The 21248-nt window shown below is 51.7% G+C and overlaps 1 protein-coding gene across 2 annotated transcripts in view; it reads right to left on the bottom strand.

The window, feature by feature from the left end:
- Nucleotides 1-1752: 1752 nt before the first annotated feature.
- The window catches only part of BICRA (BRD4 interacting chromatin remodeling complex associated protein), a 97962-nt gene continuing 78466 nt past the window's right edge, over nucleotides 1753-21248 (bottom strand). For both annotated transcript variants that reach the window (XM_064293919.1, XM_064293920.1), the window contains exons 8-15: nucleotides 11004-11639; nucleotides 10691-10817; nucleotides 10281-10390; nucleotides 8826-8887; nucleotides 6545-6693; nucleotides 5998-6092; nucleotides 5682-5784; nucleotides 1753-3739 (exon numbers count right to left, since the gene is read on the bottom strand). In XM_064293919.1, the coding sequence (XP_064149989.1) occupies nucleotides 2628-3739; nucleotides 5682-5784; nucleotides 5998-6092; nucleotides 6545-6693; nucleotides 8826-8887; nucleotides 10281-10390; nucleotides 10691-10817; nucleotides 11004-11639 (2394 nt within the window). In that variant the 3' untranslated portion in view covers nucleotides 1753-2627. The remainder of the gene's footprint in view (nucleotides 3740-5681; nucleotides 5785-5997; nucleotides 6093-6544; nucleotides 6694-8825; nucleotides 8888-10280; nucleotides 10391-10690; nucleotides 10818-11003; nucleotides 11640-21248) is intronic.

The following is a 21248-nucleotide window of genomic DNA, read 5'->3' as shown; positions in this document are numbered from 1 at the left end:
TCCCCTAGAGCCAGTGCCCTGAACTGTGAGAAAATAAACTTGTGTGTTAAAGCTGCCCCCTTGTGGTATTTCTGTTACAGCAGCAGTAGGAAACAAACTCCCTGAGCTGCTGCTTGCATCTGGGAGCTGGTGTCTAAGAAGTTTGTAGGAGCTGAGCTCAGTTTTTGCCTCCTCCTGGAGGGGGGACTCTGATTCCCCCAGGTCTCACTTGCAAACGCCTTGCTGTTGGCCCCTTGGCTCACGGGAAGCAGGGTGTGCAGAAATAAAGAATGTAGGCTCATCCAGGATACAACAATTGGTTTCTAATTGCCTGGAGCAACAGAGGAAGGAGATAAGAGGTATCGGAAAAGGAAATGGTTTACGGGTCTATCTGCCTCCTCACTGTTCCTCAACCTTCCAGGCCTGCTCCTGCCTCAGGGCCTTTGCACAGGCTGTTCCATCTACCGTGGCTGTTCTCCCTTCGGAGATCCCCATGGCTCTCTCATTTCAAAGGAGCTCTGGTGGCACAACAGTGAAGCACTCATCTGCTAACCAAAAGCTTGGTGGTTTGAACCCACCCAGTGGCTCCACAGGAGAAAGGGCTGGCGATCTGCTCCTGTAAAAAAAATTACAGCCTAGAAAACCTTATGGGGCGGTTCTGCTCTGTTACATGGGGTCGCTATGAGTCAGAATGGACTTGGTGGCACACAACAACCTTTGTTTCATGCATGTCTCTCTCTGCTCATGTTACCTCCTCAAAGAATCCTTCCCCTCCCACTCGGCCATAAGGGCCTTAGCGTGCAGTGGGGCAGGTTGTTCACTGCACAAGGCATCTGCTGGGTGGGCACGAGTGGCTGGGATCCAACTCATGCTCTGCTCTCTAAACTCCCCACCCAGGAGAAGGGGCACACCCAGGTGTCCTGTGGCCTAGCAGCTGCCTTGTCCATCGCTTACCCTGTTTGGCTTTTCTTCATGGGATGTGTCACTATCTGACACAGTACACATTTGTTTAGTTGTCCACTGTCTGCCATCCCCAGTAACAAGTCAGCAAGCAAGGGCAGGGACCTCTGGCTGCCTTGTTCACCAGTGAACCCCTCTGGGGCTATACAGGGCCTGGAGCACAACAGGGGCTGTTATGGACTGAGTTGTGTCCCCCCAAAAACAGATATGCTGAAGTGCTAATCCCTGTACCTGTGAATATGACCCTGTTTGGAAATAAGAGTCTTATCAGTTTGAGCCAACATCACTGAATTGTATATGTAGAAATTATTGAAATGGTGTGTACGTTCACAAAAAAAAAAAAAAGTGATCGGTTTGGTTAACATGAGGTCATACTGGAGGAGGGTGGGCCCAATCCTGTATGAATGATGTCCTTACAAAAGATGAGGAGACACAGGGACAGGGAGATAGAGGAAGGACGCTGTGTGACACTGTTGCTTTAAGAAAGGTGAAAAAACACCTGGGGGCTACCAGAAGCTAGGAGAGAGGCCTGCAAGAGATTTTCCCACAAAGCCTCGGAAGGAATCAACACTGCTGACACCCCGATTTGGACTCCCAACCTCCAGACCTGAGACAATAAATTTCTGTTGTTTTAAGCCGCCCACCCCACTCTGTGGTATTTGGTTACGGTGGCCAAGGATACAAATGCAGGTGCTCAATGAATGTGTGGGATAAAGCCTCGCAGCCCCCACCCACATAGGTTTAGCCTCAACCCCAGGCTCCAAACACCCCCTCCCAAAATACCCAAAAGCAATGGGGCAGAGGGGCCAAAAATACAGTTTTAAAAAAAGGATCGGTTTTTAATTTACAAGAGTTCTAAATGTACAGAATTTTCCTTTAAAAAAATCGTTATACACAATAAATACAGTACAAAAAAATTTATCTTACAGTACTAGTTTTGTCTCCGAGATTTCAAAATCTGGCGGGGGCGGCTGGAGGCAGGAAGAACAGAGGGAAGACTGGCAGGGAGAGGAGAGGAACCCGGCTCCCGGTTTGGGCGGTGCTCAGCTATGAGTCGAGGGGTCGGAGGGCTCACACTTTCTCTCTCACTGGTGCAGACAAACAGGAAGACATGGGACGCAGCGCTGAGCAGGTGCACACACACACAGATGTGACACAGAGGCTGTGGGCCCAGCTCCCCCAGATGGGAGTTCTGTGTTGCCACCCCCCTCTCTGCACTTCCTATTACAACCTGCAGGGGCCCGCAGGAACGAGGGCGAGCTTAGCTCTGAGCGCCCTCTGGTGGCTCTGTGAAGCCACACACACCAAGACCAATACCTGCACACAAGTGAGCAGTGGAAACAACCAGGGTGCTCCTGTCCCCAGCAAACACCCTTCAGGTGGAGGGGCAGGGTGTGGCAGGAAGTGGAGAGAAACAGGAAATGACACACCAGGATCACCCCCTCCTTTTGTGGGGAGACATTTTACATTACAGCCCCCTCCCCGAAATCCACGCCGCCGCACCCTGCCACCACCCTGGCTGAGGCAGGAGGTGGCGGAGGCCTTTGTGACTTAATTAATAACTTAGGCAAGAAAGACTGTCAGGAATCCCCGGCATGTGTCCCCCAGGGGGCTGAGGTCAGGCAACCATGGCCCCTGGCAGCTTCTGCGTGGGGTGAGGGGACAGGGACAGGAGGTCCGGCCCGGTGTTATCTGTTCAACGTCCTGGTGCCGAGGCCGCCGTTATGACTGGACGGCGGGTAGGCATCGGGCCTGTGGAGGGGTGCAGGGGCTGGGGCGGCGGGCGTGGTGGCTGCTGGGGCGGCATGGGGGTACGGGGGCGCGGGTGTCCGGCCGGGGGCCTGCTGGAGGTTCAGGATGCTGTCGATGGCACTCTGCAGGTGCTCCGTCAGCGTGTCATCCTGTGGGCTGTCGCTGGAGAAGCTGGCCTGGTCCACGTCAGGTGACTCAGACTTGCGCCGCTTGGCAGGAGGTAGCGGGGGGACCTCCCAGCTGGGGTCCCCGCTGCCGCCACCCTGCCCAGCCCCAGCCGGGGGCTCGGGAGGTGGCCCTTTCAGCATGCGCTGGTACAGCTCGTCCTCCACCGCTGCCAGCTCACGGATGAGCCCGCTGGTGGCTTCATCCACTTTGGTGGCTGGTGGAGCCGGGCTGCTGCCCCGGGCCCGGCCTGCCCCCTCTGTGGCCCCACTGCCCAGGGCCTCCACATTCTCACGGTATGTCTTCCGCAGAGGCAGGCGGGGGCAGTGGGGTGCTGGGGCAGGTGGCTTGCGGTCAGGGGCGCCAGGTGGTGGATGGTCCATCGTGCCGTTCATCTGGCTGGTGCTGGGGGGTGGTGGTGGGGGCCGGGGTGGAGGGTCAGCTGCCTTGAGCACGGCGGGGGGCGGTGGTGGGGGCTGGTGCACGGGGTCCAGGGCTGTGTTGTGCACAACCTTGCTGAGCCCGGCCTCCTGCTTGATCTTGAGCTTGAGGCCAATGCGGCTGCGGGCTTCGTAGGTCTTGATGGGTGGGCGGTTTCGGGAGGGCATGGGGCCATCCTCATCAGCGTCCAGGGACGAGGCAGCCGAGGACGAAGAGGAAGATGAGGAGGACAAGGAGGAAGACGCCCGTGCCCAGGTCACCGAGGGGGAGCCGCCAGCCCCACCGTGCCGGATCACGAGTTTGGTGGGCAGGTGCGGAGGGGGCTGAGCCGAGGCCCCGGGCACAGAGGAGGAAGGTGGACCGTGGCCCGGGAGCCGGTGACCCTCGGAAGAGGCGGCTGCAAAGGGGAGGCCAAGAGAGCGCGAGGAAGATACGTACTCATCTGCAGAGTCAGGAGACAAAGAACCCCGGGGTGAGGACAAGGATGAGCTGTGGAGAGCAGAGCTAACAGCAGCTGGTGTGCACTTAACACTTGCTGTGTACCAACCACTGGGCTAGCTCTCTACTCATCAAATTCTTATGACACACAGCTAGGCACAACCCCTTATCAGCAATTCCAAGATCCTCCAAACTCTAAAACCATACTGTCCCTATCGTGGCCACTAGCCACATGGAAGGGTGTCCCTGGGTAGTGTAAATGGCTAAGCACTCAACTAGTAGCTGAAAGGTTGGCGGTTCGATCACACCCAGAGACGCCTCTGAAGACAGGCCTGGCAATCTGCTTCCAAAAGGTCACAGCCTTGAAAACCCCATGGAACAGTTCTACCCTGCACATGTGAGGTCACCATGAGTCGGAATCGACCTGACAGCAACTAACAACAACAGCTGCATGGGGCCATTTAAATGTAAATTAAAAGTATCAAATAAAAAATTCAGTTCCTCATCACACTTGCCACAATCTAAATAAATGCTCAGTAGCCACATGTGGCTGGTGGCTCTTGTAATGGACAGCAGGTATATATACTCATCCCTGCAGAAAGTTCTATTGGACTCTGCTCTAAAAATCTAAAAAAAAAAAAAGGTTTTGCATTTCACTCAATGTCAAAATCTGATCTGAAACATGTTGTTGTTGCTGCGGTGTGCCATTGAGTCAATTCTGACTCATAGAGGCCCCATGTGACAGGGCAGAACTGCCTCATAGGGTTTCTTAGGCTATAATCTTTACGGGAGCAGATCGTTAGGTCTTTTCTCTGGAGGACCTGCTGGGTGGGTTTGAACTACCAACTTTTTGGTTAACAGCTGAGCACTTAAACGTTGTGCCACCAGGGCTCCTTCATCTGAAATGACACGGTCTTGATGTATTCCATTTAGCTGAACATCCATTTCTTTCACTGCAGAAATACTGATGTGTTTGATCTGAAACTGCTCCCCTGACCCCACGTTCAATTAAAGACACAATCTAGGCACCTCATTACCCGTCTAAAATCAAAAAACTTAAAAAACACATCTGGACAAGGGTTTCAGATAAGGACTGTAAATTGGTATCATGAACCCCACTTTACAGAAAACAGAAGCACTGAAAGGTTAAGGAACTTGCCCAAGGTCACATAGCCAGTGAGTGGCAGAGCCGGCATCTGAATTCAGGTGGTCCGCCTCTGGGCCATGCCCTTAACCAGCATGCTATTCTACCTCCCCCAGCCTGAAGACTTCAGAACTGTTCACTGCCCCTCGTTCGCCACAGCCACCCCGTTTACACCAGTTTCTCCTTTAAGTATGAACGACTACTTAAAAAAAATTAAGGCCCAGTACTCAAGGACTACAGGACTGAAGGCTCGGGTTGGGGGAAGGAAAGAGGAAAAATGAACCTCCATTTAAAGGAGGCCAGGAGTTGGTCAGCATTAAATGTGGGTGAGGGCTTTTGGAATGTTCTGGAAAAACCAGCGGTTTGGAATCAACTGCACTCTCTCCTGCAGGGTGTGAGCCCCCTAAGGTGCCCAATTTAAACAGGTGCTCACTCTCAGGGTCATGTCAGTGCAGAATAGGCACCGCCTTAAATTTTGCAACTTGGTGTCTCACCTGCCTCACCCTCATCCTGGCCCTGCTCTGCCTTTCTACGCCCTGTGGGGGAAGGGAGGTGGTAGAATATTCCCGCCATCCCCGGGCCCAGGGGATAAAACGGACACACTGGGATGGAGGTAAATGAACTAAACCCTCACAGGTTTCAGAGCGGGTGGGTGAGCAGGAGAGGCCCAGCACAGCAGGAACGTGGGCTCGAGCGCCCCCTAGTGGTGGACTGAGGTAAGGCCACACACGCCCACTCCAGGCCCCGAATGGAATTCTGGGCACCCGTGGGGGTGGGGCACGTCTCCCTCCTCCCCTCTTACCGGGCTTCTCCTTGGCCAGCTGTTTATCCAAGGCAAGGGTGGTCTTCTCCTCCTGAATGAACATGCGGTCGATCATCACCATCTCCGCTGAGGGGCTGACCCTCTGAGTGGAGAGACCATAAGTGAGGAGGGGACGGGGACCGCGTGACAGGGACCCACAGCAGCAGCAGCTACAAAACTGCCCTTTTCGGGATCCAATAAGCAGCCTCCACCCCCACCCCGTCCCGAATGCCTAGATGAGTGGGAGGCCCCTCCCAGCCCAGAGGGTGCGGGGAAGGGCGGGGTCCTGGCGGGAATAGAGCGGCAGGGCCCTTACCCGCGACTCCTCCAGAAGCAGGAGGCGGTATTTGTTCAGCATGGCCTGGGTGCGTTTCAGCAGCTGCGTAGAGACCGTCTCAAACTCTTCGTCCACTGCAGGGGAAAAGAAGAGAGCCAGAGGCAGGATGTTGGAGGGGATGCAGCCCCACGTAGGCGCATGGAGCTGGCACACCGTAGCCACGGGCACTCCTGCAAGTCAACCATGCACACACAGTTGAACGTACACACAGAGCTGAGTGCACACACAGCTGAGCGTGTGTTAACATGGAGTTAAGCATGCACAGTTGAGCTCGCACACACACGACTCAGGACATGCACACGGTTAAGTGTGCAGTGAGTTGAGGGTGCACACAGAGTTAAGCGTGCACAGAGGTGAGCTGACACAGAGCTGAGTCCACGCACACGGCTGAGGGTGTGCACACGGCTTAGCATGTACATGCCCACCTCCACCCTCTGCTGAATACCAGCAAACACCCCGTACACCTGGGCTGGCTGCAGAGATGGGAGACCTTTGGAACCCTGTGGGAGTCCTGGGAAGACCTTACCTTTGTGGTAATCCTTGGGGGAGGGAAGGGCACCCTGGTAGACATGGTAGGGCAGGAGGCGATGCAGGGCGTCCTCGAAGGAGGGGAAGGCTGTCTTGTAGTCAGGGTGCAAGACGGAGCCTTGATGTTTGTGCAAATGCTCCAGGAAACTGGGGGTTGGGGGAAGAGACCACACACGTGTGCGCGCGCACACACACACACAGAGCCGGTGGTGCGGCACGGGACAAACCCATCCCGGACCCTCAGCACTAGGCAACCATAACAGCAGCAACAAAAACAATAAAGAAAAGCTAGCACTTCTGAAGCATGTGTTTAAACAGTCTACTAAGCATGTCCGTTTTGTCTCATCGGACCCCTGGTAACAACCACAAGAAGTAGGTGCTATCGTTATCCCCGTTTCACAGATGAGAAAACTGAAGCTCAGGAAAGTGCAGTCACTCCCTCCAAAGGGGGGAAAGCAAGGAAGGGGCAGAACTGGGAAACTCCAGAGTCTGAGAGCTCCTCCTTTGATGTCATACTGTCTCCCACCACCGGGGGTCAGTCTGTCCACACCCTGCCTCTGGCAGGAGGCAGAAGGGAAGAAGGGAGGGAGAGAGGGTGACGGAGGGAGATTGGTTGACTGGTAAGTCTTCTCTCACTGGGGTGTTTTTCTGCAATAGCATTTTCTGCAGTGGGTACTGTCTCTCTGTTGTGTAACTGTCCATCTCTCCTACCAGATGTGCTTGTCACCACCCTTTGCTGAAGACCAGCAGCTCCCGCACACCATGGGGGCAGAGGCAGGGTCTGTCTTGTTTAGTGCTATGTTCCCAGCAACTAGCACAGGACTGGGCACCAAGATGAGTACTTACTAAACACTTGTCGTGGAAGGAAGGCAGAAGAGCAGGAGGGAAGGCAGCTGAGCACCCGACATGTACCCATCCACTATCCAAACACCCATCTGTCCATCTATCCACTTACCCAGATGCCCATCCATCATCCACCATTCATCCATTCACCCAAACATCCATCCATCCACTCACCCAGACCCCCAACCATCCATCCAAATACCCTTCCATCAGCCAACCATCCACCCACCCACCCACCCAAACTCCCATCTATCTATTCATCCAAACACCCACCCATCCATCTACCCAAACACCCATCCACCCACCCATCCATCCAAACACCAATATATTTATTCACCTAACCGTCCATCCATCATCCTCCCAACACCCATCTGTCCAATCAAACACCCATCCACCCAGGCACCTACCCAACAGGCCTCTATCTCTCCACCTACTTATTTTTACCCCTCAAAACATGCATCTATCCATTCACCTGGTCACCTAAACCCAAACCCATATCCACAAACACCCATCTGTATGTACATCTGCCCAATACCATTTTGTCCTCCCTCCACCCCCATCCAATAAAACTAAGTCCTGACTATGCCCCAGCCCTGTTTTAGATGCCTCTGAGGGTGCAGCAGCAACCAAGACACACCAAATACTGCCCTCTTGAAGCTGGCACCCTAGTGGGGTCACACCACTGCTCTTCACATAGTCTCCTTAGACCCTCACCTCCACCACCTTATTATCACTGCCATTACTGGCTCTTTTATTTTGTTGTTGTTGCTGAAAATACACACAGCAAAATATACACCAATTCAACCATTTCTACATATACAAGTCAGTGACACTGATTACGTACTTTGAGTTGTGCAACCATTCTCACCCGCCTTTTCCAGATTATTCCTCCCCTGTTAACATAAACTCACCCCCTAAGCTTCCAATCAAAACTTTCGAGTTGCTGTTGTCAATTTGATCCCATACAGACAATTCTTTACAAGGCTCAAGGCAGACATTCTTTACTAATTAACTATTGTTTGATTTAAAAAAGACTTCAGGGGATATTTTTGGTTTAAGGTTTAAAGATTATCTCAGGGCAATAATTTTGGGGGTTCATTCAGCCTCAATGACTTCAGAAATTCTAGATTCCAAGAGAATTGGAAGTTCTGGTCTTCATTTCCCCCTCTTTTGATCAGGATTTTTCTATAAAATCTCTGATCAAAACATTCAGTAATCATTATCAGCCCATTTTCCAGAGAAGCAAACTAAGGGTCTCTGAGGGAAATAGTATTGACCCAAAGCACACAGCTAACAAGAGCTGCAGCTGGGACTGGTACGCAGACCTGTCTGACCGCACTTCTGAAGGGTGGTCCCTATGGCCCTCCCTGGCCACTGAGAAGGTGCTGGGGTGAGGGATGCACAGGACAGGGTACACTGTGGCAGGACCAACTCACCAGGCTTCCTTGCTGGGCTGAAGCGTGAGTGGTTTCTTCAGGCTGCTCAACTTGCTCTCATACTGGGGAGGAGAAAAGAGGTGTTACAACAGGGAAGCTTTCCCTTGGTGCCCGGGCCCCCTTTCTCCCTGCAGCCTGGGACAAAGATGGGGAAGGGGATGACATCCCACCCAGGTGGGTCATAGCCCCAGGTGTGGGTGGGATCCTCTGCCCATCAAACCAAATCCACAGAGGAGACCTGGGCAGGGTCTGGGCTGGCAACACAGGGAGAAGAAGGGGACAAGCAGGCCTAGCCCATGGTTCCCTCCTCCTTGGTCCCTCTGTTCCCTTCCCCAGGGGTGGTCTCTTGCGTCTGCCTGACTTCTGATCTCTGATGCGTGTCCCTCTCCACCCACTGGTGGCCTGTCTTCTCCTCCGTGGTCCAACGGTGTCTGGCTCTCATTTGCACAGTCTCTCTCTCCCCACTCCAAATCTGTCTGGATTTCCCTCTCTCACCTCCAGTCTCCCCTCTTATCTCTGTTCTCTTGTCTCTGAGTCTCTCCCACCCTCTAAGGTCCTGCCCTGCTCTACTGTCCCTCTGATGGTCCCCACCCTTCTGATCCACCTCCACCTACTTCCCCTGATGTGCTCCCTTCTTCCCATTTCAGGTAGGTGGTCTCTGCCTTATCTCCCCTCTCTCTTGCCTCCCCAGTCTCCGTATGACCGCCCCTGGACCTTGCTGGACTCTCCTGTCTCTGTTGGACTCTCCAGGTCTCACCACCCCTGCCCCGGGAGGACTGTCTCACTGTCCAGAGTCTCATGCTGTCTCCTCGCTCTGGTGTCCCTGCCTGTCTGCCCTGAGCTGTCTTGTAGCTTGCCTTGCCCCTTCTCTGACTGTCTCGGTGTCTTGCTCTGCCCCATCTCACATGTCGTGGTCCTGTTGTCTTCGTGTATCGCTGTCCGAATGTTGCGGTCTCTCACATGCTCCCCCACTGAGACTGTCTTGGTATTTTGTCCACCACCTGGTTTTGTGTCTTCGACCCCCTCTGACAACTGTCTCTCGGTCTCTCCTGCTCCTCCTGTCTCTGTCTGCTGTACCAGAATGTCACCTGCCCCTCTCACTTCTCTCTGGCTGTGTCAGTATGTCACCTGACTTGTGTCTGATGGTTCCTGGCATTACACCTGTCCATCTTGTTGCCGTCTGGTTGTATCAGAATGTCACCTGACTTTGTCTGACTGTTGGCGGTACCTTACCTGCCTCTCCTGTCTCTGTCTGGCTGCATCAGAATACCACCTGACCTTATCCAGCAGTTCTCAGATGCTCTCTGCCCCTGCCATCTCCAACTGACTCTGCCGGTGTCTCATGTGCCTCTGTCCGACAGTCCCGGTCCCCTGCTCCTGATGGCCCCTTGTCCATCCTGGTTCCCTGAGGATGCCTCAGCCCTACCCTGGCGCCCTGCTCTGGGGACCTCTTACCTGCAGCCCAGAGGACTTCCCTGGTCCGGACGGGGCGGCCTTGGCCACACTCAGGGTCGGGATGTTGTTGGCAAAGGCTTTGCCTTCGGCAGGAAGCAGAGGAGGGAGGCCTGAGGGTGGGAAAGACAGGGCTCAGAGCTCACTGGTACGAAACCCCCCCAAAAACGTGACCCCAAAGTGCCTCTCCTTCTCTTCTTAGTTATCCGACTGTGGCGGCTGCACTGGCCCTGGAGCCCGCTTGGATCCGGGAGGCAGCCCTGCCAATGGCCTCCATCCCCCCGTCCCATGAGTTTGGGGTGACCCCTGGGCTCATGCACCCCATCACTCTGTCCCAGCCCATTCCATCTCTCAGCCCCCACCTGCCCACCTCAGGCCCCCCATCTCTCCTGTGTGGGCTACCTTTCCCCTACCTGTGGTGGCCATGGGTGCCGAGGCAGGGGCATGGCTGGGGCTGGTGAGGGGCCCCAGGCTGACGGAGGTCTGCGGGATGGCGGGGGTCCCCCCAGCCTTGTTCTGGAGAATGATTCCAGACGGCACCTGAGGAGGGGACAGGTAGTTGAGGGGTGGGGGGCACAGGCAAGGAGTGGGTGTAGTGAGGTGTACCGGGTGGGGACTGACACCAAGCCAGGAAGCAGGATGGGCTCTGGTCAGAAGGGGGCGGGGGGCAGGGTTCTGCGGAGGGTGCTTGCTGGGTGCTGGGCTGGTCCTGCCTCCTCCAATTACCTGGTGAAATCTCTCGAGAAGAGCCTTCTGCTGGGGCAGCGCCGGGAAGGGGGCGGTCACCATCTGGAAGGTCCGAGGAGGCGGTGGGGGAGGTACTGCGGGCTCAGGGACCAGGTGGAGGGTCACTGGGGGGCTGGGGGGCTTGTGTGGCCCCTGGCTAGGTGGGAACTGAAGCTGGAAGTCGGGTGGCGTGGGGGCTGGCAACCTGGCAGGGGTCTCAGAAGAGGAGGCCACAGCGGTGGAGGTGGAGGCTGGGGGCAGGTGGGGGGCTGGGGGCAGTGGCCCCTCAAGGGGCTGGGATGGGGGGCGCAGAGGGGGCTGGGGTGGGCCTGGGGCGGTGGGGGCCAGGGTACTGGCAGGCGGGGGGACGCCCAGCTGGTTCTGGATGACAAAGATGCCAGGCAGAGATGGAGGGGCTTGGGGTGGGGGGCAGGGGTGCAGGGCAGGCTCAGAGGGTGGGCGGGATAGGCTCTGGGGCTGGGAGGGTGGACGGGAGTGGGGGCGGGAGGGTGGACGGGAGGGGGGCCGAGCGGGGTGTGGAGAGGGCAAATGGGGGCTGTCCCCCAGGGGGGCTTGGTGAGGTAGTGACGGGGACGAGGAGGGGCCAGGGCCCTTCAGCGGAGCCGCTGCCGGGATCTGGGCGGGGTGGAGGGGAAGAGGGGAGGGCAGGTCAGAATCAGCACTGGCTCCCCATGCCCCAAGCTACTGGGGACCCCAGCCTCCCTTCTCTGCCACCCCGTCCTGAGAGAAAGAACCCCACCAGGCTCCACTTCCCTCCTCCCTTCCAGATTCCCCTTCACACACCTCCCCACACCTCTGCCCTATGTGTCCCCATCACAGCCCCTCCAATCTTTCTGTGCCTCCTCAACCCCTCCACCCCATCCCCCCACCTGCCCCCCACATCCATTTCCCACCTCTCTGCCTCCACCCCACCCCCCACATCTCTGCCCCAGACCATCCCCCACCTGTACCCCACCCCTCTGCCCTTCCCCCATCCCCCCTCTCCCCCCCGCCCATTCTCCCACTTGTCCCCCCCATCCCATTCCCCATCTTTCTGGCCCTACCCGAATCCCATCTCTCGGCCCCCACCCCATCCTCCACCTCTCTGCTTCCACCCCATCCTAGAATTCTCTGCCCCCACCGGCTGCCAACTGTCTCCATCCCATCCCCCCCTTTCTGCTCCCACCCCACCCCACCCATCCCATCTTTCTGCCCCACCTGTCCCTTCACCTCATCCTCCACCTTTGTCTTCCACACCTCATCTCTTCTACCTCTGCCCCCCAACTTCATGCCTTCCATCTATCTGACCCCACACTTTATCATCTCACCTGTGTCTGTCCCCCTCACCCCTCCACCTGTCCCCTCACCTCAGTCCCTCCCTCACCCTCCACTCATCCCCCTGCCCCCGCATTTCTTTGCCTTCTGACCTCACCCTCTCTCCTGCCCTGTCTTTCCATCCTCCTCCCCATCCGCCCCATGAAGGCAGCCCTGTAGGGTGTGGGCAGTAGCGGGGAAGCAGCGGCAGCAGTGGCACAGTGGGGGGCCCTGCCAGCTGAGCAGGAGAAGGCAGGGGCTCAGGAGCGGCAGGGCAGCGTAGCAGCACGGGGGCGCGGAGGCCTGCAGGGCAGCGACCCAGCACCCGCCCTGCCTGAGTGTCCAGCTAACCTGAGGAAACCACGCCCAAGTGCAGACGCGGCATCCTGGGGTGTGGAACTACATGGCCACGGAGGCTGTGGGGACATGGTGTTCCTGGGGAGACAACTGAGGGGCAGGCCAGGCCAGGGCACATAGCCCCAAGGAGGCCTCTGGAGTCATGAGTCCCTTCTAAGTATTCCAGGGCCCCCACCTCCGAATCCCTGTGTGGCCATGTCCATGGTGCCACGTGAGCCCGCAGGTGTGCGCGCGTGCGGGCACGTGTGTGTACCAGATGCTGGCAAAGGCATGAATTCTGTAACACATTCACACCTGGCTCAACCTCGCCTGAAGTGCCGAGCCCAGGGCCTTGCCCTTCAGGTGCTTCTCCCCCAGGGGTCACCTCCCCAAGAACCATCATCATGACATGTGATCGTGAGAGTATCAGACTTGTCTTGGACCAAATTGTATTCCCCCGAAAGGTATGTGGAAGTCCTAACCCCTGTACCTGCGAGCGTGACCTTGTTTGGAAATGGGGTTTCTGAAGATGTTATAAGTTAACATGAGGTCAAACGGGAGCAGAGTGGTCCTGATACCATCAGAGTGGTGTACTTATAAAAGGAGAGAACAGACACACAGACAGAATCACACGGGGGGGAAGGCGCCATGTGAAGATGCGTCTACAACCAAGGAACGCCAACAGAAGCCTGGGGCTACCAGAAGCTGGAAGAGACAGGGAAGATCCTACCCTAGAGTGGACAGAGAGCGTGGTTCTGCCCACACCCTGAATTCAGACTCCCTGCCTCCAGAACTGTTGCAGCAACAAATTTCTGTTCTTAGAAGCCACCAAGTTTATGGTATTTTGTTATGGTAGCTCTAGGAATCTAAAAAAATTAAAGCCTTTTAAATGAATGGAAGGAAAAAATAAAAAGAGATGAAAAGAAACCTTCAGATGAAGATGTGACTAGCTGTTTTCCCACAGTGGTATTAACCAAAACCAACCAGCTGCTGTCGAGTCGTTTCAATGGCTTGGTATACAGCTGGTGCTCGCTGGTTATGTAGTTTAAAATGATTAGAAAAATAGTCACACGCTCATTTAATTTAGAAAATACAGAAAAGAACAAAGGAAAATTAACTGCCCATAATACCTCTGTTAAAATCATTTTACAATAAATTTTTGTCTGAGAAACTAATTTGAGCTGTAAACTTTCACCTAAAGCACAATTAAAAAAAAAAAAAATCGTTTTAAACAGCTGGTATCTTTATGCTGTCACCAAATCTACACCACAGTAACAGTTCACACCGATCCAGCACCTTCTGCCAGCCACCCGCACCGACTCATCTGGTCTCTCCATACCTCTGTGAGAACAGTGATATTATTGGGCCCATTTCACAGATAAGAAACTGAGGCTAGGGACCGGAAAGGATAGATCTGAGATCCCCACATAGGAAGAGGCAGAGCTGGGACCCAGCCCTGAGTCTGTGCCCATCATCTCCCTGCTCAATGCTGTTCAGTGACCCTGGAGCTGCTTCTCAAAGCTGACCGAGGGGCACTCAGGCTCTGGGGGCTTGGGGGACCTGCCCAAGGCCACCCAGCTTGAGACCACTCAAGGCTACCACACTCCAAAGCCAGGGCTCTTTGCTTTGAGCCTCCAAAATGGGCCAACTCATGATTTCAGAGTTACAAGTCCCTGAACGCTTCCGGCACTGCTTCCAAACTTGGCTTGAATAACTTGTAAGTTCTAGCAATTAAAAAATCAATCTATCTATACATCCCCAAAGGTCTGCTACCTCTAAGAACTGTGGTGGTTTGTATGTGGCTGTGATGCTGAAAGCTACACCACCAGTATTTCACACACCAGCAGGGTGACCCACGGTGGATAGGTTTCAGAGGAGCTTCCAGACCAAAAGACTAGGAAGAAAGGCCTGGCGATCTGCTTCCAAAAATTATCCAATGACAACCCTATGGATCACGATGGATTGTTCTCCGATGTAGTGCTGGAGGATGAGCCCCCTAGGTTGGAAGGCACTCAAAATACACAGTGGCCACGACAATGGACTCAAGCATGCCAACGATCGTGATGATGGCGCAGGACCGGGCAAGGGTTTGTTATGTTGTACGTGGGGTTACCATGAGTTGGAGCTGAGTCAACAGCGACACAACAAGAATAGCAACATACTGAGAGAGCGAGAAAGATAAACCACATGTAGCAAAGTGTTTACAAAATGAGGAAGTCTGGTTGGTAGGCAGCCTCCAAATGCCCCCAATGATCCCCACCTCTTGGCATTCAGTCCTCGTGAACCTGGTACCAGAACTGGGCTCTGTGACCAGCAGAATATGGCAGAAATGGTCACATGTCACTTTTGTGATTGTTGTTGTTGTTAGGTGCCACCAAGTCGATTTTAACTCATAGCGACCCTATGTGACAGAGTAGAATCGCCCCACAGGGCTTTCTAGGCTGTGATCTTTACAGGGGAAACCCTGGTGGTGTAGTGGTTAAGTGCTATGGCTGTTAACCAAGAGGTCCGCATTTCGAATCCACCAGGTGCTCCTTGGAAACTCTATGGGGCAGTCCTACTCTGTCCTATAGGGTCGCTATGAGTCTGAGTTGACTTCATGGTTGTGGGTTTGTTTTTTGTTTAATCTTTACAGGAGCAGATTGTCAGGTCTTTCTCCTCTGGAGCCAGGCAGTGGGTTCAAACCACTAACCTTTTGGCTAATACCCAGCATTTACTGCTGCACCACCAGGGCTCCCTCATCAACAGAAGACTGGTTCAATAAATTAAGGCATATCCATACAATGGAGTACGCAAGGACTAAAAGGGATGTGGGAGAGTGTACTGGCTGCCTTCTGTGGAAAGGGGGAGGGTGAGTACGCATTCATGTTATTCAGGGGATAGATGGGATCTAGGGTGGAGCCCTGGTGGCGCGGTGGTTAAGAGTTACAACTGCTGACCAAAAGGTTAGCAGTTCGAAGCCACCAGCTGCTCCTTGGAAACCCTATGGGGCAATTCTACTCTGTCCTATAGGGTTGCTATGAGTCGGAATCGACTCGATGGCAGTGGGTTTGGTTTTGTTTTTTTAGGCAAGAAGAGCGAGGCTCGAGCACTTTTTATGCATCTGTTCACACTCTATGATTTCTGAGCCATGTGAATCAATTATTTAAACTGAATGTTCAAGTTACTAAAACAATGGCTTTATATAGTTGTCTTCTTCCTGAATTGGGGTCTGAGTTGGGTCACCCTCAGCATGTTCCAGTCATACTTCTATTAACTAATCTCTTTGACACAGCAGAGCAGGCCTAACGTTTATAGAGACTGAAGCTGTGTGAATCCAGGACTTCATTACGCTAACTATACACGACTAGTAACTATATATATACCCACGGATATAGCCATTTTGTGAACTGACCACTTGCTCAAGCAGAGCATACCAGCGGCAGCCTGACCACACCAGGAGCGCCAACTGTACAACAGAAGACTTAGCTAAGGAAGGAAAAGCAGCAGGGCAAAAGGTATTTCAGTTACACATCTGCACAATACACTGCACCCTATTTAACTTCAACTGGTCCATACGAACAGTATAGGGCTATGTGCTCATTGCTCATAATCCTATGTTTTCGCTAGATTTACCTAGGTACGATATGGAGAAAGAAATCCTTCAAATTACCATTTTCACATTCATGGGTCTATCAAACAGCAGTTACCCATTAAGACATAGATATCAGGTTATAAAAAAGCCTGTGGCTACCAGCCTGAGCACCCTCTTACTCTCTTTCTACTGGATCATTTGCTTTGGGGAAACCTAACCGGGAAGCATGTTGTAAGCCATCCTTTAGAGAGACCCACATGGGAGGAACTGAGGCCTCCAGCCAACAGCCACGTGAGTGAGCTTGGAAGTAGATCCTCCAGCCCCAGTCAATCCTTCAGATGACTGCAGGCCCAGAAGACACCTTGACTGTAACCTCATGGGAGACCCTGAGACAGAACCCCCTAGCTAAGCTTCATCCGTAGAAACTCCGTGAGATAAATTCATGTTTGTTTTTTAAGCTGCTTAATTTTTGGGCAATTTGTTACGCAGCAATAGATAATACACCTGGTTAAAAATATGGGATTAAGGGGTACTGGGTTTTTATTAAGGATGATGAGAAAATTGGAAACGGGTAGCGGCTGACAGTTGCCCCACATGGTGAACACAATCAATGTCACTGAATTGTAGGTGGAAAAACGGTTGAATTGGCAAATGCTTTGCTATATATATTACACCACACACACACACACACACGGGAGTTCCTTGTACTATTCTTACAAATTTTCTATGTTTGAAGTTATTTTTAAAAAAAGTTTTAAAATACAAACAAAAAATTTTAAACCATTTTTTAAAATCTCATCCTCATTAAAAATGTAGAGAGAAAAACAAACTCAACAAAAAACATGAAATAGACCCAAAATAAAACAAAAGCATCTTTAAGCAAAGATGTCACCTTGAAGACTAAGGTGCGCCTGAACCGAGCCATGGTGTTTTCAATATCCTCAGATGCGTGCAAAAGCTAGACATTAAATACAAAGACCGAAGAAAAACTGACACCTTTGAATTATATGGGATTGGTGAAGAATATTGAATATACCATGGTCTGCTCAAAGAACGAACAAATCTGTTTTGGAAGAAGTACAGCCAGAATGCTCCTTAGAAGCAATGATGACAAGGCTACGTCTTACATACCTTGGATATGTTATCAGGAGGGATCAGTCCCTGGAGAAGGACATCATGCTTGGTAGAGTAGACGGTCAGTGGAAAAGAGGAAGACCCTCAATGATATGGATTGACACAGTGGCTGCAACAATGGGCTCAAGCATAACAAGGACTGTGAGGATGGCCCAGGGCCAGGCAGTTTCATTCTGTTGTACACAGGGCCGCTTTGAGTTGGAATTGACTCAATGGCACCTAACAACTAAGTAAAAAACCAAGTCAAAAGTCAAAAGACAAACTGAGAGAAATGTGTGCAACTCATATTGCAGACAAAGAACTCACCTCTACAATATATAAAGAGTCTCTAGAAATCACTAAAAATAACAACCCAAAGGCTATGATCAGAGAGTGTACAGAATAGAAATACAACAGGCTCTAGGATTTCAAGAGATGCTCAACCTTACTTCAGGTTTTTTGGTTTTAATGTAATGTAGTGACCCTCCACAATGTAACCTAATATAATGTAACCAATCAGTTGAGGTCATACCAGTGGAGGGTGGATCCTAAATCTTCTAAATTATAAAAAGACCAGAACAGAAACACACACACTCACACACACACACACACACACACACAGAGACAGACACACGGGAAGAAAGACACCATGTGAGGATCAAGTACAAGCCAACGAACCAAGGATGGCCCCGAGCTAGTGATGCAGAAGAAACTGACAAGGCTGAGACCTTGACTGGGACTTTGAGCCTCCAGAACTGTGAGAAAATAAATTTCTGCTCTTTAAAGTCGACCACTTGTATGTGTATTACAGCAACAGCAGATAACTAAGCTACTACCCCTCTGTCAGTTGGTCCAACTGTGGTGGCTTGCTTGTTGCTATGATGTTGAAAGCTATGCCACTGATATTTCAAAGACCAGCAGGGTCATCCATGGTGGACGGGTTTCAGTGGAGCTTCCAGGCTAACACGGTCTAGGAAGAAAGACCTGGTGATCTGCTTCTGAGAATCAGCCAGTGGAAGCCCTGTGGATCACAACAGAACACTGCCAGACGCGCTTGCTTTGGGCAAGTCATCAGGAAGGATCAGTCACTAAAGGAGGACATCATGTTTGGTGGAGCAGAGGGCCAACAAGGGTGAGGGAGACCCTCAGTGAGACGAACTGGCGAAACAGCCACAACTGTCGATCACAAAGACGACGTGGGAGTGGACAATGTCTCGCCCTGCTGTACGTAAGGTCACCGTGAGTCAAGGGTCCACTCGACAGCAGCTAACAACTGTGGCTGTTGTCTGTAAAGGGCCATACGAGGGCAGAAGTAGTGGGCTAGGGACACAGCAACGGGGTGGGAGACTTTTCCCTCTACTTTCTGTATACTCTTTGATGATTGAACCACGTGAACATAACGCCTAATTTTTAAAAAAGGTTTTAAATGGATGGGGAAAAAAAATAAAAGAAAACTTTATACCAAAATATTACAAGTTGCTTCTGACAGTGGAGTATGGATGATTAATTTTACTTCTTTGTTCTTTTCTGCATTTTCTAAATTCTCTAAATGAGCATGCGATTATTTTTATAATCATTCAAAAAAAAAAAAAAAAAAAACACTACTATATGAGGGGACTGTTTACCATGAAATTCCAATTGCCCCTGTGTAGATGACAAGATGGTCGGCTTCACCCACAATTAAAGGAAAGAGCAGGCAAATGACAACTTGTAGCCTGGCGAAGAGCAAGCCGTCTGGTGTTGGTAAAGCTGCTGGAGGAAGTCTTCACTGGCACAACTTTTCTGGAAAAGTAACCAGTTTCCCACTTTCCATAAAATCTTTTGAACGCACACGCCCTCTGATCCAGCAAGTCTGTTTCGAGAAACTTCCATTTTTCTAGAAATCTACAGATATTTTCACACACATGTGCAAAGCCTGGGTACAAGAATATTTATAGGTGCATTGTTCGTTCAAGGGTCTCTGGGTGGCAAAAACAGCTTATGCTTCTCTACTAACAGAAAGGTAGGTGGTTCGAATCCACCCAGCAGTGCCATGGAAGAAAGGCCTGGTGATCTGCTTCTGAAAGGTCACGGCCAAGAAAACCCTTTGGAGCTCTGTTGCACTCTGTAACACATGGGGTTGCCATGAGTTGGCATCGACTCCACAGCAATGGGCTTTTTTTTTTTTTTTTTTTTTTGCTTGTTCACAAATGACACAGGAAATCACTTTAAGTATTTGTGAATATTGTTAGCTACTGTCGTCAAGTCAGCCCCTGGCTTACGGCCACCCCATGTACAGCAGAACAAAACACTGCCCAGTCCTCTGCCATCCTGTGATTGGTTGCAGATTGGACTGTTGAGATCCACAGGGTTTTCACTAGCTGATTTTCGGAAGCAGATCGCCAGGCCTTTCCTTCTAGTCCCTTTTAGTCCAGAAGCTTTGCTGAAATCTGTTCAACATCACAGCAACATGCAAGCCTCCACTGGCAGACGGGTGGTGGCTCTACATGAGGTGCGCTGGCTGGGATTCAAACCTGGGTCTCCCACATGGAAGGCGAGAATTCTACCACTGAACCACCACTGCCCCATTCATGAATAGGGGACTGCAAAAATAAGTCATGGCATGGCCATATTATCATACAGGAGGGAGGTGTTATAAGAAGGAGGGAGGCACTCTGCATGCTGATAAGTACAGCTGTAGCCTACACCTCTAGGAGCCCTGGTAGCACAGTTAAGCACTAGGCTGCCAACCAAAAGGTTGGTGGTTTGGACCCACCCAGCAGCAATCTGTCTCCTTAAAGATTACAGCGAAGAAAACCCAAAGGGCAGTTCTACCCTATCACATGGAGTTGCTGTGAGTTGGAATCGATTTGATGGCACCCAACAACAACTACACCTCTGCTTCCAAAAAACCAGCCAGTGAAAACCCTGTAGAGCACCAGTTCTACTCTGACACACCTGGGGTCGCTGTGAGTCGGAATTGATGGCAATGGGTTTAGCTTATACCAGGGAAGAGCAAACTACAGACTACAGGCCAAATCCTGTCCACCACCTGCCTGGCTTACCATTTTATATGGCCAACAAGGCCAGGAATGGTTTCTACATTTTTAAAACGATTGAAAAAATCAAAACGAGAATAATATTTTGTGACACGTGAAAACTGTATGAGTTTCAAATTTTAGTGTTCGTAAGTAAAGTTTTATTAGAATACAGCCACGCTAACCATTTGTGTATGACCTATAGCTGCTTTCCACTATAAAGCCACAAATATTTACTCTCTGGCTCTTAAATGAAAAAAGTTTGCAGGCCCCAGGCTTTTTTTACTTACACAGCATTTTCAACATTTCTGACCCTGTTCTAAGCACTTTCCATATACTAACTTTTTAAATCCTCCCAGCAACCTTGAGAAGTAGATGATATTATTGCCCTCATTTTACATGTAAGGAAACTGAGGCACAGAGGGGTCACAAAGCCTGTAAGAAGCAGAGCTGGGATTTGAACCTGAAAAGTTGGGCTCTAGGATCCATGTTCCAAACTACCACACCACACTGCCCAAGGAACAATTCTCCCAAGCAGTGACTTTCAAACTATACATACTGACCCATCAGTAACAGCTCAAGATCATTTTAGTGGCTTGTGACCAGCATTTAAAAAGAAAAGTGAAACAAATACTGTACGAGACCACCATTATAAAAACACAGGAAAAGGTTTACACACAGAAAAAACAATCTTTGATGGTTACCAGGGAGAGGAGGGCTGGGGAAGGGAAATCACTAACTAGATAGCAGACAAGTGTTAACTTTGGTGAAAGGAAAGGCAACGCATGATGTAAGGGAAGTCAGTACAACTTGACCAAGGCAAAGTCATAGAAGCTTCCTAGACACATCCAAACACCTGGAGGGACACAGTTGCTGGGGCTGAGGGCTGGG

This window comes from Loxodonta africana, chromosome 11 (assembly GCF_030014295.1).
Source record: "Loxodonta africana isolate mLoxAfr1 chromosome 11, mLoxAfr1.hap2, whole genome shotgun sequence".
NCBI lineage: Eukaryota > Metazoa > Chordata > Mammalia > Proboscidea > Elephantidae > Loxodonta > Loxodonta africana.
The sequence above is the reverse complement of the archived record's forward strand: the minus strand, read 5'-3'. Positions and strand labels throughout refer to the sequence as shown.